Source organism: Salvelinus fontinalis, chromosome 1 (genome assembly GCF_029448725.1).
Source record: "Salvelinus fontinalis isolate EN_2023a chromosome 1, ASM2944872v1, whole genome shotgun sequence".
NCBI lineage: Eukaryota > Metazoa > Chordata > Actinopteri > Salmoniformes > Salmonidae > Salvelinus > Salvelinus fontinalis.
The window spans coordinates 98,492,425-98,506,717 of record NC_074665.1 but is presented as its reverse complement, the minus strand read 5'-3'; the positions used below and the strand labels follow the sequence as shown (position 1 = coordinate 98,506,717).

At 45.0% G+C, this 14,293-nt stretch overlaps 1 protein-coding gene across 1 annotated transcript in view; it reads left to right on the top strand.

Annotated features, from left to right (window-relative positions):
- The first annotated feature begins 779 nt into the window (after positions 1 to 779).
- Positions 780 to 14,293, top strand: part of LOC129865044 (retinal homeobox protein Rx1-like) — a 21,276-nt gene continuing 7,762 nt past the window's right edge. Inside the window, exons 1-2 of the mRNA XM_055937468.1 lie at positions 780 to 2,055; positions 4,683 to 4,936. Coding sequence (XP_055793443.1) covers positions 1,773 to 2,055; positions 4,683 to 4,936 — 537 coding nt within the window. The 5' untranslated portion in view covers positions 780 to 1,772. The remainder of the gene's footprint in view (positions 2,056 to 4,682; positions 4,937 to 14,293) is intronic.

The following is a 14,293-nucleotide window of genomic DNA, read 5'->3' as shown; positions in this document are numbered from 1 at the left end:
CCATACTTTATAAATGTAGCTAGCTTTACATCACATACTTTATTGGTCTTGTTGATGAATGTAGCTAGCTTTACATCACATACTTTATTGGTCTTGTTGATAAATGTAGCTAGCTGTACATCACATACTTTATTGGTCTTGTTGATAAATGTAGCTAGCTTTACATCACATACTTTATTGGTCTTGTTGATGAATGTAGCTAGCTTTACATCACATACTTTATTGGTCTTGTTGATAAATGTAGCTAGCTTTACATCACATACTTTATTGGTCTTATTGATAAATGTAGCTAGCTGTACATCACATACTTTATTGGTCTTGTTGATAAATGTAGCTAGCTTTACATCACATACTTTATTGGTCTTGTTGATAAATGTAGCTAGCTGTACATCACATACTTTATTGGTTTTGTTGATAAATGTAGCTAGCTTTACATCACATACTTTATTGGTCTTGTTGATGAATGTAGCTAGCTTTACATCACATACTTTATTGGTCTTGTTGATAAATGTAGCTAGCTGTACATCACATACTTTATTGGTCTTGTTGATAAATGTAGCTAGCTTTACATCACATACTTTATTGGTCTTGTTGATGAATGTAGCTAGCTTTACATCACATACTTTATTGGTCTTGTTGATAAATGTAGCTAGCTTTACATCACATACTTTATTGGTCTTGTTGATAAATGTAGCTAGCTGTACATCACATACTTTATTGGTCTTGTTGATGAATGTAGCTAGCTTTACATCACATACTTTATTGGTCTTGTTGATAAATGTAGCTAGCTTTACATCACATACTTTATTGGTCTTGTTGATAAATGTAGCTAGCTTTACATCACATACTTTATTGGTCTTGTTGATAAATGTAGCTAGCTTTACATCACATATTATTTGGTCTTGTTGATAAGTGTAGCTACTGTAGCTATACATAACATATGATTTGATAAACACATGTTGTTAATTTCAGATCAGATTTTTTAACTAACTGGCAAATTGACATTGTTTTATGAAAGAGATAGTGTATGTTAATGCGAACTGGTGCACATGTGACAAAGTCAGATACAGAAATAAGTCCAGGTTCCTTCATGCATTGAACATAATGAATAAATGTCAAGTAGTATCAGATGTGAATTGTTCATATCAGCGTCAAATGTACCCAGACGTTTTCCAACTGAAGGGAAATTGATTGTTACCATAGTAATATGCATTACAACCAATATGTCATTGCATAACCTTTTACTGCAGTGGGCTAAATCATTGTCACACAGTGATTCTTGGTAGTCTTAAACAAATATACTTTGAAACAAAAGTATAAAACCTCACACACATGGTTATGGGTTTAAAAAAAGGAAGACACCTGTACCACGTCATATATAGAGTTGAAATGTATTACATTTTGTGTTTGCATCCCAATATTACACTTTATATACATCACAGAAGACTGAAATATAACAAAACCGTTTGACATAAAAACACTGGATTTTCGGTGCGTAAAAAAAGAATATGTTGACTAATTATGAAATTATGAAAAATATGAATAACATTCCACCCTTGAGGCCACTAGACGGCATTTCTGGTCAGTCGACTGCAGGAAAGGGCTACGACACAATATTAACAAACCCTTCTACAAAACCCTTTGTTCATGAGATCAACGTGTCTAACTTTCCCTGCTTTGCAGACTGACAGGAAGTCCAAGGACAGACAGATCTGCATCCCCCATCAAAGTGCTCTTTGACAGCATCCTTCTTTTCTTGGACATATTTGTCAATGGATACGTTGGGAATTATGGACGATGGCTGCCTGTCATCAGACAACTACCATGACATGGTGAAGGGAGGAGGGTCTAGCGGAGGAGGCCGGCTCCACAGCGCTGACCTGATCCCGGGCTTCAGTAAGGACCAGTACCCCCTGCTCACTCCTGTAGGGTCCGAACGGACCCAGGAAATGGACACTGAGGGCCTGGAGGACCACCAGGGGAAGCAGGGCCAGTCAGACCCCTACAGATACCTGGCCAGCCTGGAGGACAGCACCCAGCACTCTGTCTTTCACGGTCAGTACCATGGTTGTTATTGATTTATAGGTTCATTCATTGATTGATTAGGTGATGTTGTTTATTACATGAAGACAATGTAAAGGGCGGCAGGTAGCCTAGTGGTTAGAGAGTTGGGCCAGTAACCGAAAGGTTGCTAGATCGAATCCCCGAGCTGACAGGCTAAAAATCTGTCGTTCTGCCCCTGAACAAGGCAGTTAACCCACTGTTCCTCGGTAGGCCGTCATTGTAAATAATAATTTGTTCTTAACTGACTTGCCTAGTTAAATAAAGGTTAAATTAAAAAAAAATAAAAAATAACAATTCCTATGATTACCCTCTTATGAGACATGCATAATGCATTATAATGCACAACATAGGCGCTAATAACTGCTCATAAACATCTATAACATATACAGCAACAACATCAGTGAAATAGCAGTTCATATAAGAGTAACACCAAAACAATCTAAGACTTATATCCAAGACTTTCACTTCTCCACAGTAAAATGAGTAGTCACAATGTTTTCTTACATTACCTCATCCAGGAGGAAAGGCAGGGTCAGTTGAAAGCATACGGTGGTAACCTCATCCAGGAGGAAAGACAGAGACAGTTGAAAGCATACGGTGCTAACCTCATCCAGGAGGAAAGGCAAGGACAGTTGAAAGCATACGGTGCTAACCTCATCCAGGAGGAAAGGCAAGGACAGTTGAAAGCATACGGTGCTAACCTCATCCAGGAGGATAGACAGGGACAGTTGAAAGCATACGGTGCTAACCTCATCCAGGAGGAAAGGCAAGGACAGTTGAAAGCATACGGTGCTAACCTCATCCAGGAGGAAAGGCAGGGACAGTTGAAAGCATACGGTGCTAACCTCATCCAGGAGGAAAGGCAAGGACAGTTGAAAGGATACAGTGCTAACCTCATCCAGGAGGATAGACAGGGACAGTTGAAAGCATATGGTGCTGACCTCATCCAGGAGGAAAGGCAGGGACAGTTGAAAGCATACGGTGCTGACCTCATCCAGGAGGATAGACAGGGACAGTTGAAAGCATACGGTGCTAACCTCATCCAGGAGGAAAGGCAGGGACAGTTGAAAGCATACGGTGCTAACCTCATCCAGGAGGAAAGGCAGGGACAGTTGAAAGCATACGGTGCTGACCTCATCCAGGAGGAAAGACAGGGACAGTTGAAAGCATACGGTGCTAACCTCATCCAGGAGGAAAGACAGGGACAGTTGAAAGCATATGGTGCTAACCTCATCCAGGAGGAAAGGCAGGGACAGTTGAAAGCACACTGTGCTTGGATTGTCATTTTCTCAAGATTCAGAGACTACAGTTTATCAGTACAGTATAGCTACAATGTTGGACTTAACGTTTCTACCTTTACACAACCAGATCTAGGACCAGGCTTGGATAAGATATAGTAGGCCTGGCTGGGATGAATAAGGGACTGGTGTACCAAGTATTTCTTCCTGAACAATCCTTGTTTATTAGAACAGTACATAACATTATAACCCTCTATTACTGTAACATTACAGCATAGTGACTTAAGGAGACCACTTTTCCTGCCTCACATGTTTATTACCTAGTCAACGATCTGATGATAATCTTGAGCCTCAATTGATTTGGATTAATTAATTAACAAGCTCTGATTAGATCTACCATCCATCAGCCATGTGTAATCGGGATTCAACCTCACCCTGTTTTCTACCATCCATCAGCCATGTATAGAGGAGCTTCAACCTCACCTTGTTTTCTACCATCCATCAGCCATGTATAGAGGGGCTTCAACCTCACCCTGTTTTCTACCATCCATCAGCCATGTATAGAGGGGCTTCAACCTCACCCTGTTTTCTACCATCCATCAGCCATGTGTAGAGGAGCTTCAACCTCACCCTGTTTTCTACCATCCATCAGCCATGTGTAGAGGAGCTTCAATCTCACCCTGTTTTCTACCATCCATCAGCCATGTATAGAGGGGCTTCAACCTCACCCTGTTTTCTACCATCCATCAGCCATGTGTAGAGGAGCTTCAACCTCACCCTGTTTTCTACCATCCATCAGCCATGTGTAGAGGAGCTTCAACCTCACCCTGTTTTCTACCATCCATCAGCCATGTGTAGAGGAGCTTCAACCTCGCCTTGTTTTCTACCATCCATCAGCCATGTGTAGAGGAGCTTCAACCTCACCCTGTTTTCTACCATCCATCAGCCATGTGTAGTGGGGCTTCAACCTCGCCTTGTTTTCTACCATCCATCAGCCATGTGTAGAGGAGCTTCAACCTCACCCTGTTTTGTACCATCCATCAGCCATGTGTAGAGGGGCTTCAACCTCACCCTGTTTTCTACCATCCATCAGCCATGTTTAGAGGGGCTTCAACCTCACCCTGTTTTCTTAGAAAAGATGCAATGCAGAGGACAAGTACAGTCTTGGTGTAGATTAGAGCTCTCCATTCCCAGGGCACATGAGGACACTCAGGTTTAACAGGTGGCATCTGTCCCCATGGGACTATGAAATCACCCGTAGAGAGAACTGCATATTAGGTCGCTGTTGGTAAGTAGAACTGGCACTGCCGAAGGAACCCGAGAGCAAGAAGACAGATACCTAAACATACACGCCTCTCCTGTTCTACTGTCTCCCTTCAGAGTCAGGCCTTTTCTCCAGGGACAAGTGTGACGGGGACCTGGGAGACCTCCCGAAGGGGGTGGACAGCGGGGAAAAGTCCCCTGAGCCTCCAAAGGAGGACCACCCTAAGAAGAAGCACCGGCGTAACCGCACCACCTTCACCACCTTCCAGCTCCATGAGTTGGAGAAGGCCTTTGAGAAGTCCCACTACCCTGACGTCTACAGTCGGGAGCTCCTGGCTATGAAGGTCAACCTCCTTGAGGTCCGTGTCCAGGTATGGAGCCTCCACCTATCTAAAACAACTACTACTATATACTAATAATACTGTATAGTCTCTACCTATGTAATACTACTATTACTATCACTATACCCTAATAAAACTGTATGCAACCTCCCCCTATCTAATACTACTACTACTATACACTAATAATACTGTATAGTCTCTACCTATGTAACACTACTATTACTATCACTATACCCTAATAATACTGTATAGCGTCTCTAACTATCTAATACTACTATTACTATTACTATACACTAATAATACTGTACCCTGGACTCCCGGGTGGCGCGGTGGTCTAGGGCACTGCATCGCAGTGCTAACTGCGCCACCAGAGTCTCTGGGTTCGCCCCCAGGCTCTGTCGCAACCGGCCGCGACCAGAAGGTCCATGGGGCGACGCACAATTGGGCTAGCGTCGTCCGGGTTAGGGAGGGTTTTGCCGGTAGGGATTTCCTTGTCTCATCGCGCTCCAGCGACTCCTGTGGAGGGCTGGGCGCAGTGCGTGCTAACCAAGGGGGGCCAGGTGCACGGTGTTTCCTCCGACACATTGGTGCGGCTGGCTTCCGGGTTGGAGGCGCGCTGTGTTAAAGAAGCAGTGCGGCTTGGTTGGGTTGTGCTTCGGAGGACGCATGACTTTCGACCTTCGTCTCTCCCGAGCCCGTACGGGAGTTGTAGCGATGAGACAAGATAGTAATTACTAGCGATTGGATACCACGAAAATTGGGGAGAAAAGGGGGGGGGGGGGGGAATAAAAAAAATAAAGATAGTAATTACTAGCGATTGGATACCACGAAAATTGGGGAGAATAGGGGGGGGGAAATAATAAAAAAAAAATAAAAAAATTATACTGTACCCATTCTCTGAATATCTAATACTACTATTACTATATACTAATAATACTGTATGGAGTCTCTACCTAACTAATACTACTATTACTATACACGAATAATACTGTATAGTCTCTACCTATGTAATACTACTATGACTATCACTATACACTAATAATACTGTATAGTCTCTACCTATGTAATACTACTATGACTATCACTATACACTAATAATACTGTATAGTCTCTACCTATGTAATACTACTATCACTATGCACTAATAATACTGTATGCAACCTCCACCTACAGTGGGGAGAACAAGTATTTGAGACACTGCCGATTTTGCAGGTTTTTCTACTTACTAAGCATGTAGAGGTCTGTAATTTTTATCATATGTACACTTCAACTGTGAGAGACGGAATCTAAAACAAAAATCCAGAAAATCACATTGTATGATTTTTAAGTAATTAATTTGCATTTTATTGCATGACATAAGTATTTGATCACCTACAAACCAGTAAGAATTCCGGCTCTCACAGACCTGTTAGTTTTTCTTTAAGAAGCCCTCCTGTTCTCCACTCATTACTGTCACGTTCCTGACCAGTTTTCTGTTGTTTTGTATGTGTTTAGTTGGTCAGGACGTGAGCTGGGTGGGAATTCTATGTTGTGTGTCTAGTTTGTCTGTTTCTATGTCAGCCTGGTGTGGGTTCTCAATCAGAGACAGATGGTAGTCGTTGTCTCTGATTGAGACTCATATATAGGAGGCTTGTTTTGTGTTGGGATTTTGTGGGTGTTTGTTTCCTGTCTCAGTGTTTGTTCTGCACCAGATAGGACTGTCTCGGTTTTCACGGTTTGTTATTTTGTTATTTGTTAAGTGTTCATGGTTATTGTTTAATTAAACATGTTGAGCACTGGCTACGCTGCATTTTGGTCCTCTCCTTCACCCCTGGAAGAAAACCTTTACAGAAACACCCACCAAACCCGGACCAAGCAGCGTAGCAACGGGGAGCAGCAGCGGCCCAGTACACAGGACTACTGGACACAGGAGGAATGGTCTTGGGAGATCATGGACGGAAAAGGACCATGGGGAAGTGTTGGAGAGAATCGCCGCTCTCGGGAGAAGGAGGCAGCCACAGCCCAGGAGCGGTGGATTGAGGATGCAGCACGTAAGAGAGGCTGGAAGCCCGAGAGGCTCACCCAAAAATTTCTTGGGGGGGGGGGGGGGGGGGGGGGGGGCTAAAGGGGAGTGTGGCGAAGCCGGGTTGGATACCTGAGCCAACTCCCCGGGCTTACCGTGGAGTGAGAGGGCGTCGTACTGGTCAGACACCGTGTTATGCGGTAAAGCGCACGGTGTCCCCAGTACGCGTGCTTAGCCCAGTGCGGGCTATTCCACCTTGCCGCACTGGGAGGGCTAGGTTGGGCATCGAGCTGGATGTCATGAAGCCGGCCCAACGTATCTGGCCTCCAGTACGTCTCCTCGGGCCGGCGTACATGGCACCAGCCTTACAGGTGGTGTCCCCGGTTCGCCTGCATAGCCCAGTGCGGGTTGTTCCACCTCGCCGCACTGGCAGGGCTACGGGGACCATTCAACCTGGTAAGGTTGGAGAGGCTCGGTGCTCAAGAGCGCGTGTCCTCCTTCACGGTCCGGTATATCCGGCGCCACCTTCCCGCCCCAGCCCAGTACCACCAGTGCCTACACAACGCACCAGGCTTCCAGTGCATCGCCAGAGCCCTGTTCCTCCTCCCCGCACTCGCCCTGAGGTGCGTGCCCTCAGCCCGGTACCTCCAGTTCCGGCACCACGCATCAGGCCTATAGTGCGTCTCAGCCAGCCAGAGTCTGCCGTCTGCCCAGCGGTGCCTGAACTGCCCGTCTGCCCAGCGGTGCCTGAACTGCCCGTCTGCCCAGCGCCGTCTGAGCCATCCGTCTGCCCAGCGCCGTCTGAGCCATCCGTCTGCCCAGCGCCGTCCGAGCCATCCGTCTGCCCAGTGCCGTCTGAGCCATCCGTCTGCCCAGCGCCGTCTGAGCCATCCGTCTGCCCAGCGCCGTCTGAGCCATCCGTCTGCCCAGCGCCGTCTGAGCCATCCGTCTGCCCAGCGCCGTCTGAGCCATCCGTCTGCCCAGCGCCATCTGAGTCATCCGTCTGCCATGAGCCATTAGAGCCGCCCGTCTGTCCCGAGCCATTAGAGCCGCCAGCCAGTCAGGAGCTGCCAGAGCCGCCAGCCAGTCAGGAGCTGCCAGAGCCGCCAGCCAGTCAGGAGCTGCCAGAGCCGCCAGCCAGTCAGGAGCTGCCAGAGACGCCAGCCAGTCAGGAGCTGCCAGAGACGCCAGCCAGTCAGGAGCTGCCAGAGACGCCAGCCAGTCAGGAGCTGCCAGAGCTGCCCTACAGTCATGAGCTGCCCTCCAGTCATGAGCTGCCCTCCAGTCATGAGCTGCCCTCCAGTCATGAGCTGCCCTCCAGTCATGAGCTGCCCTCCAGTCATGAGCTGCCCTCCAGTCATGAGCTGCCCTCCAGTCCGGAGCTGCCACTCAGTCCGGAGCTGCCACTAGTCCGGAGTTACCTCTTTGTCCTAATCTACCTCTCTGTCCTGAGTTGTCTCCTCTATTGTAGAGGGGAGTTGGTGAAGGTTCCTGGACCATGGTCGGGGGTGAGGGTCGCCACTCAAGGGACGCTAAGGAGGTGGACAAATACAATGGTGGAGTGGTGCCCTCGTCCACCGCCGGAGCCGCCACCGCGGACAGATGCCCACCCAGACCCTCCCCTTGAGTTTTAGGGGTGCGCCCGGAGTTCGCACCTTGAGGGGGGGTTCTGTCACGTTCCTGACCTGTTTTCTGTTGTTTTGTATGTGTTTAGTTGGTCAGGACGTGAGCTGGGTGGGAATTCTATGTTGTGTGTCTAGTTTGTCTGTTTCTATGTCAGCCTGGTGTGGGTTCTCAATCAGAGACAGATGGTAGTCGTTGTCTCTGATTGAGACTCATATATAGGAGGCTTGTTTTGTGTTGGGATTTTGTGGGTGTTTGTTTCCTGTCTCAGTGTTTGTTCTGCACCAGATAGGACTGTCTCGGTTTTCACGGTTTGTTATTTTGTTATTTGTTAAGTGTTCATGGTTATTGTTTAATTAAACATGTTGAGCACTGGCTACGCTGCATTTTGGTCCTCTCCTTCACCCCTGGAAGAAAACCTTTACAATTACCTGTATTAACTGCACCTGTTTGAACTTGTTACCTGTATAAAAGACACCTGTCCACACACTCAATCAAACAGACGCCAACCTCTCCACAATGGCCAAGACCAGAGAGCTGTGTAAGGACATCATGGATGAAATTGTAGACCTGCACAAGGCTGGGATGGGCTACAGGACAATAGGCAAGAAGCTTGGTGAGAAGGCAACAACTGTTGGCGCAATTATTAGAAAATGGAAGAAGTTCAAGATGACGGTCAATCACCCTCGGTCTGGGGCTCCATGCAAGATCTCACCTCGTGGGGCATCAATGATCATGAGGAAGGTGAGGGATCAGCCCAGAACTACATGGCAGGACCTGGTCAATGACCTGAAGAGAGCTGGGACCGCAGTCTCAAAGAAAACCATTAGTAACACACTACGCCGTCATGGATTAAAATTCTGCAGCGCACGCAAGGTCCCCCTGCTCAAGCCAGCGCATGTCCAGGCCCGTCTGAAGTTTGCCAATGACCATCTGGATGATCCAGAGGAGGAATGGGAGAAGGTCATGTGGTCTGATGAGACAAAAATAGAGCTTTTTGGGCTAAACTCCACTCGCCGTGTTTGGAGGAAGAAGAAGGATGAGTACAACCCGAAGAACACCATCCCAACCGTGAAGCATGGAGGTGGAAACATCATTCTTTGGGGAGGCTTTTCTGCAAAGGGGACAGGACGACTGCACCGTATTGAGGGGAGGATGGATGGGGCCATGTATCGCGAGATCTTGGCCAACAACCTCCTTCCCTCAGTAAGACCATTGAAGATGGGTCGTGGCTGGGTCTTCCAGCATGGCAACGACCCGAAACACACAGCCAGGGCAACTAAGGAGTGGCTCCGTAAGAAGCATCTTAGGGTCCTGGAGTGGCCTAGCCAGTCTCCAGACCTGAACCCAATAGAAAATATTTGGAGGGAACTGAAAGTCCGTATTGCCCAGCGACAGTCCCGAAACCTGAAGGATCTGGAGGTCTGTATGGAGGAGTGGGCCAAAATCACTGCTGCAGTGTGTGCAAACCTGGTCAAGAACTACAGGAAACGTATGATCTCTGTAATTGCAAACAAAGGTTTCTCTACCAAATATTAAGTTCTGCTTTTCTGATGTATCAAATACTTATGTCATGCAATAAAATGCAAATTAATTACTTAAAAATCATACAATGTGATTTTCTGAATTTTTGTTTTAGATTCTCTCTCTCACAGTTGAAGTGTACCTATGATAGAAATTACAGACCTCTACATGCTTAGTAAGTAGGAAAACCTGCAAAATCAGCAGTGTATCAAATACTTGTTCTCCCCACTGTATCTAATACTACTATTACTATACCCAAATAATACTGATGGAGTCTCTACCTGTCTAATACTACTATTACTACCACTATACCCTAATAACACTGTATAGAGTCTCTACCTGTCTAATACTACTATCACTATACCCTAATAATACTGTATTCAACCTCCACCTATCTAATACTACTATTATTTTCACTATACACTAATAATACTGTCCAGGTATGGAGCCTTTGGCTGTCAACTATTACTAGACTAGCATTACTACTGGCCCTTCTACCACTACTACCACCACCACCCCCATTACCACCACTACTACTAGTACTATCACCACCTCTACAATTACTACTATTATCACCACCACCGCTACTACTATTACCACCACTACTACTACTATTACCACCACCACCACCACTACTACTACTACTACTATTACCACCACAACCACTACTACTAAGACTACTGTTACCACCACTACTACTACTATTACCACCACCACCATAACCACTACTACTACTATTCCACCACCACTACTACTACCACCACCACTTCCACCACGACTAATACTATTATCACCACTACTACTACTACTACTATTACCACCACTACTACTATTACCACCACCACCACCACCACTACTACTACTATTACCACTACTACTACTACTATTACCACCACCACCACTACTACTACTATTACCACCACCACTACTACTATTATCACCACTACTACTACTACTATTACCACCACCACCACTACTACTACTATTACCACCACCACCACAACTACTACTACTATTACCACCACTACTACTATTACCACCACCACCACTACTACTACTACTACTATTACCACCACTACTACTATTATCACCACCACTACTACTATTATTACTATTACCACCACCACTACTACTACTACTACTATTACCACCACCACCACTACTACTATTACCACCACCAATTCTACTACTATTACCACCACTACTACTATTACCACCACCACCACTACTACTATTATCACCACCACTACTACTATTACTACTATTACCACCACCACCACTACTACTACTACTATTACCACCACTACTACTACTATTACCACCACCACTACTACTACTACTATTACCACCACTACTACTACTATTACCACCACCACTACTACTACTACTATTACCACCATTGCTACTACTATTACCACCACTACTACTATTACCACAACTACTACTACTACTACTACTATTACCACCACTATTACTACTATTACCACCACCACCACTACTACTACTACTATTACCACCACTACTACTACTATTACCACCACCACTACTACTACTACTATTACCACCATTGCTACTACTATTACCACCACTGCTACTATTACCACAACTACTACTACTACTATTACCACCACTGCTACTATTATCACCACCACCACCACTACTACTACCATTACCACCACTACTACTACTATTACCACCACTACTACTACTATTACCACCACCACTACTACTATTACCACCACTACTACTACTACTACTATTACCACCACCACTACGAGTACTATTACCACCACCACTACTACTATTACCACAACTACTACTATTACCACCACTACTACTACTACTGTTACCACCACAACTACTACTACTACTATTACCACCACCACTACGAGTACTATTACCACCACCACTACTACTATTACCACTACTACTACTATTACCACCACTACTACTACTACTATTACCACCACCACTACTACTACTACTATTACCACCACCACTACTACTACTATTACCACCACTACTACTATTACCACCACCACCACCACTACTACTACCATTACCACCACTACTACTACTATTACCACCACTACTACTACTATTACCACCACCACTACTACTATTACCACCACCACTACTACTACTACTATTACCACCACTACTACTACTACTATTACCACCACCACTACTACTATTACCACTACTACTACTATTACCACCACTACTACTATTACCACCACCACCACCAACACTACTACTATTACCACCACCACCACTACTACTACTACTATTACTACCACTACTACTATTACCACCACCACCACTACTACTACTACTACTATTACCACTACTACTACTATTACCACCACTACTACTATTACCACCACCACCACCAACACTACTACTATTACCACCACCACCACTACTACTACTACTACTATTACCACCACTACTACTATTACCACCACCACTACTACTACTACTACTATTACCACCACTACTACTACTACTATTACCACCACCACTACTACTACTACTATTACCACCACCACCACTACTACTACTACTATTACTACCACTACTACTACTATTACCACCACCACCACTACTACTACTACTATTACCACTACTACTACTATTACCACCACCACTACTACTATTACCACCACTACTACTACTATTACCACCACCACTACTACTAGTACTACTATTACCACCACCACCACTACTACTACTACTATTACCACCACCACCACTACTACTACTATTACCACCACCACTACTACTATTACCACCACTACTACTATTACCACCACTACTACTACTACTATTACCACCACCACTACTACTATTACCACCACCACCACTACTACTACTATTACCACCACCACTACTAGTACTACTATTACCACCACCACCACTACTAGTAGTACTACTATTATTACCACTACTACTACTATTACCACCACTACTACTATTACTATCACCACCACCACTACTACTACTACTACTATTACCACCACTACTACTATTACTATCACCACCACCACTACTACTACTACTACTATTACCACCACTACTACTATTATTACCACCACCACTACTACTACTATCACCACCACCACTACTACTACTACTATTACCACCACCACTACTACTACTATTACCACCACCACTACTACTACTACTATTACCACCACCACTACTACTACTATTACCACCACCACTACTAGTACTACTATTACCACCACCACTACTACTACTATCACCACCACCACTACTACTACTACTATTACCACCACCACTACTACTATTACCACCACCACCACTACTACTACTACTATTACCACCACCACTACTAGTACTACTATTACCACCACCACTACTACTATTACCACAACTACTACTACTACTACTATTACCACCACCACTACTAGTACTACTATTACCACCACCACTACTACTATTACCACCACCACTACTACTATTACCACCACAACTACTACTACTACTATTACCACCACCACTACGAGTACTATTACCACCACCACTACTACTATTACCACAACTACTACTACTGTTACCACCACAACTACTACTACTACTATTACCACCACCACTATTACTATTACCACCACAACTACTACTACTACTATTACCACCACCACTACTACTATTACCACTACTACTACTATTACCACCACTACTACTACTACTGTTACCACCACAACTACTACTACTACTATTACCACCACCACTACGAGTACTATTACCACCACCACTACTACTATTACCACAACTACTACTATTACCACCACCACTACTACTATTACCACCACAACTACTACTACTACTATTACCACCACCACTACGAGTACTATTACCACCACCACTACTACTATTACCACAACTACTACTATTACCACCATTACTACTACTACTGTTACCACCACAACTACTACTACTACTATTACCACCACCACTACGAGTACTATTACCACCACCACTACTACTATTACCACTACTACTACTATTACCACCACTACTACTACTACTATTACCACCACCACTACTACTACTACTATTACCACCACCACTACTACTACTACTACCACCACCACCACTACTACTATTACCACTACTACTACTATTACCACCACTACTACTACTACTATTACCACCACCACCACTACTATTACCACCACCACTACTACTACTACTATTACCACCACCACTAC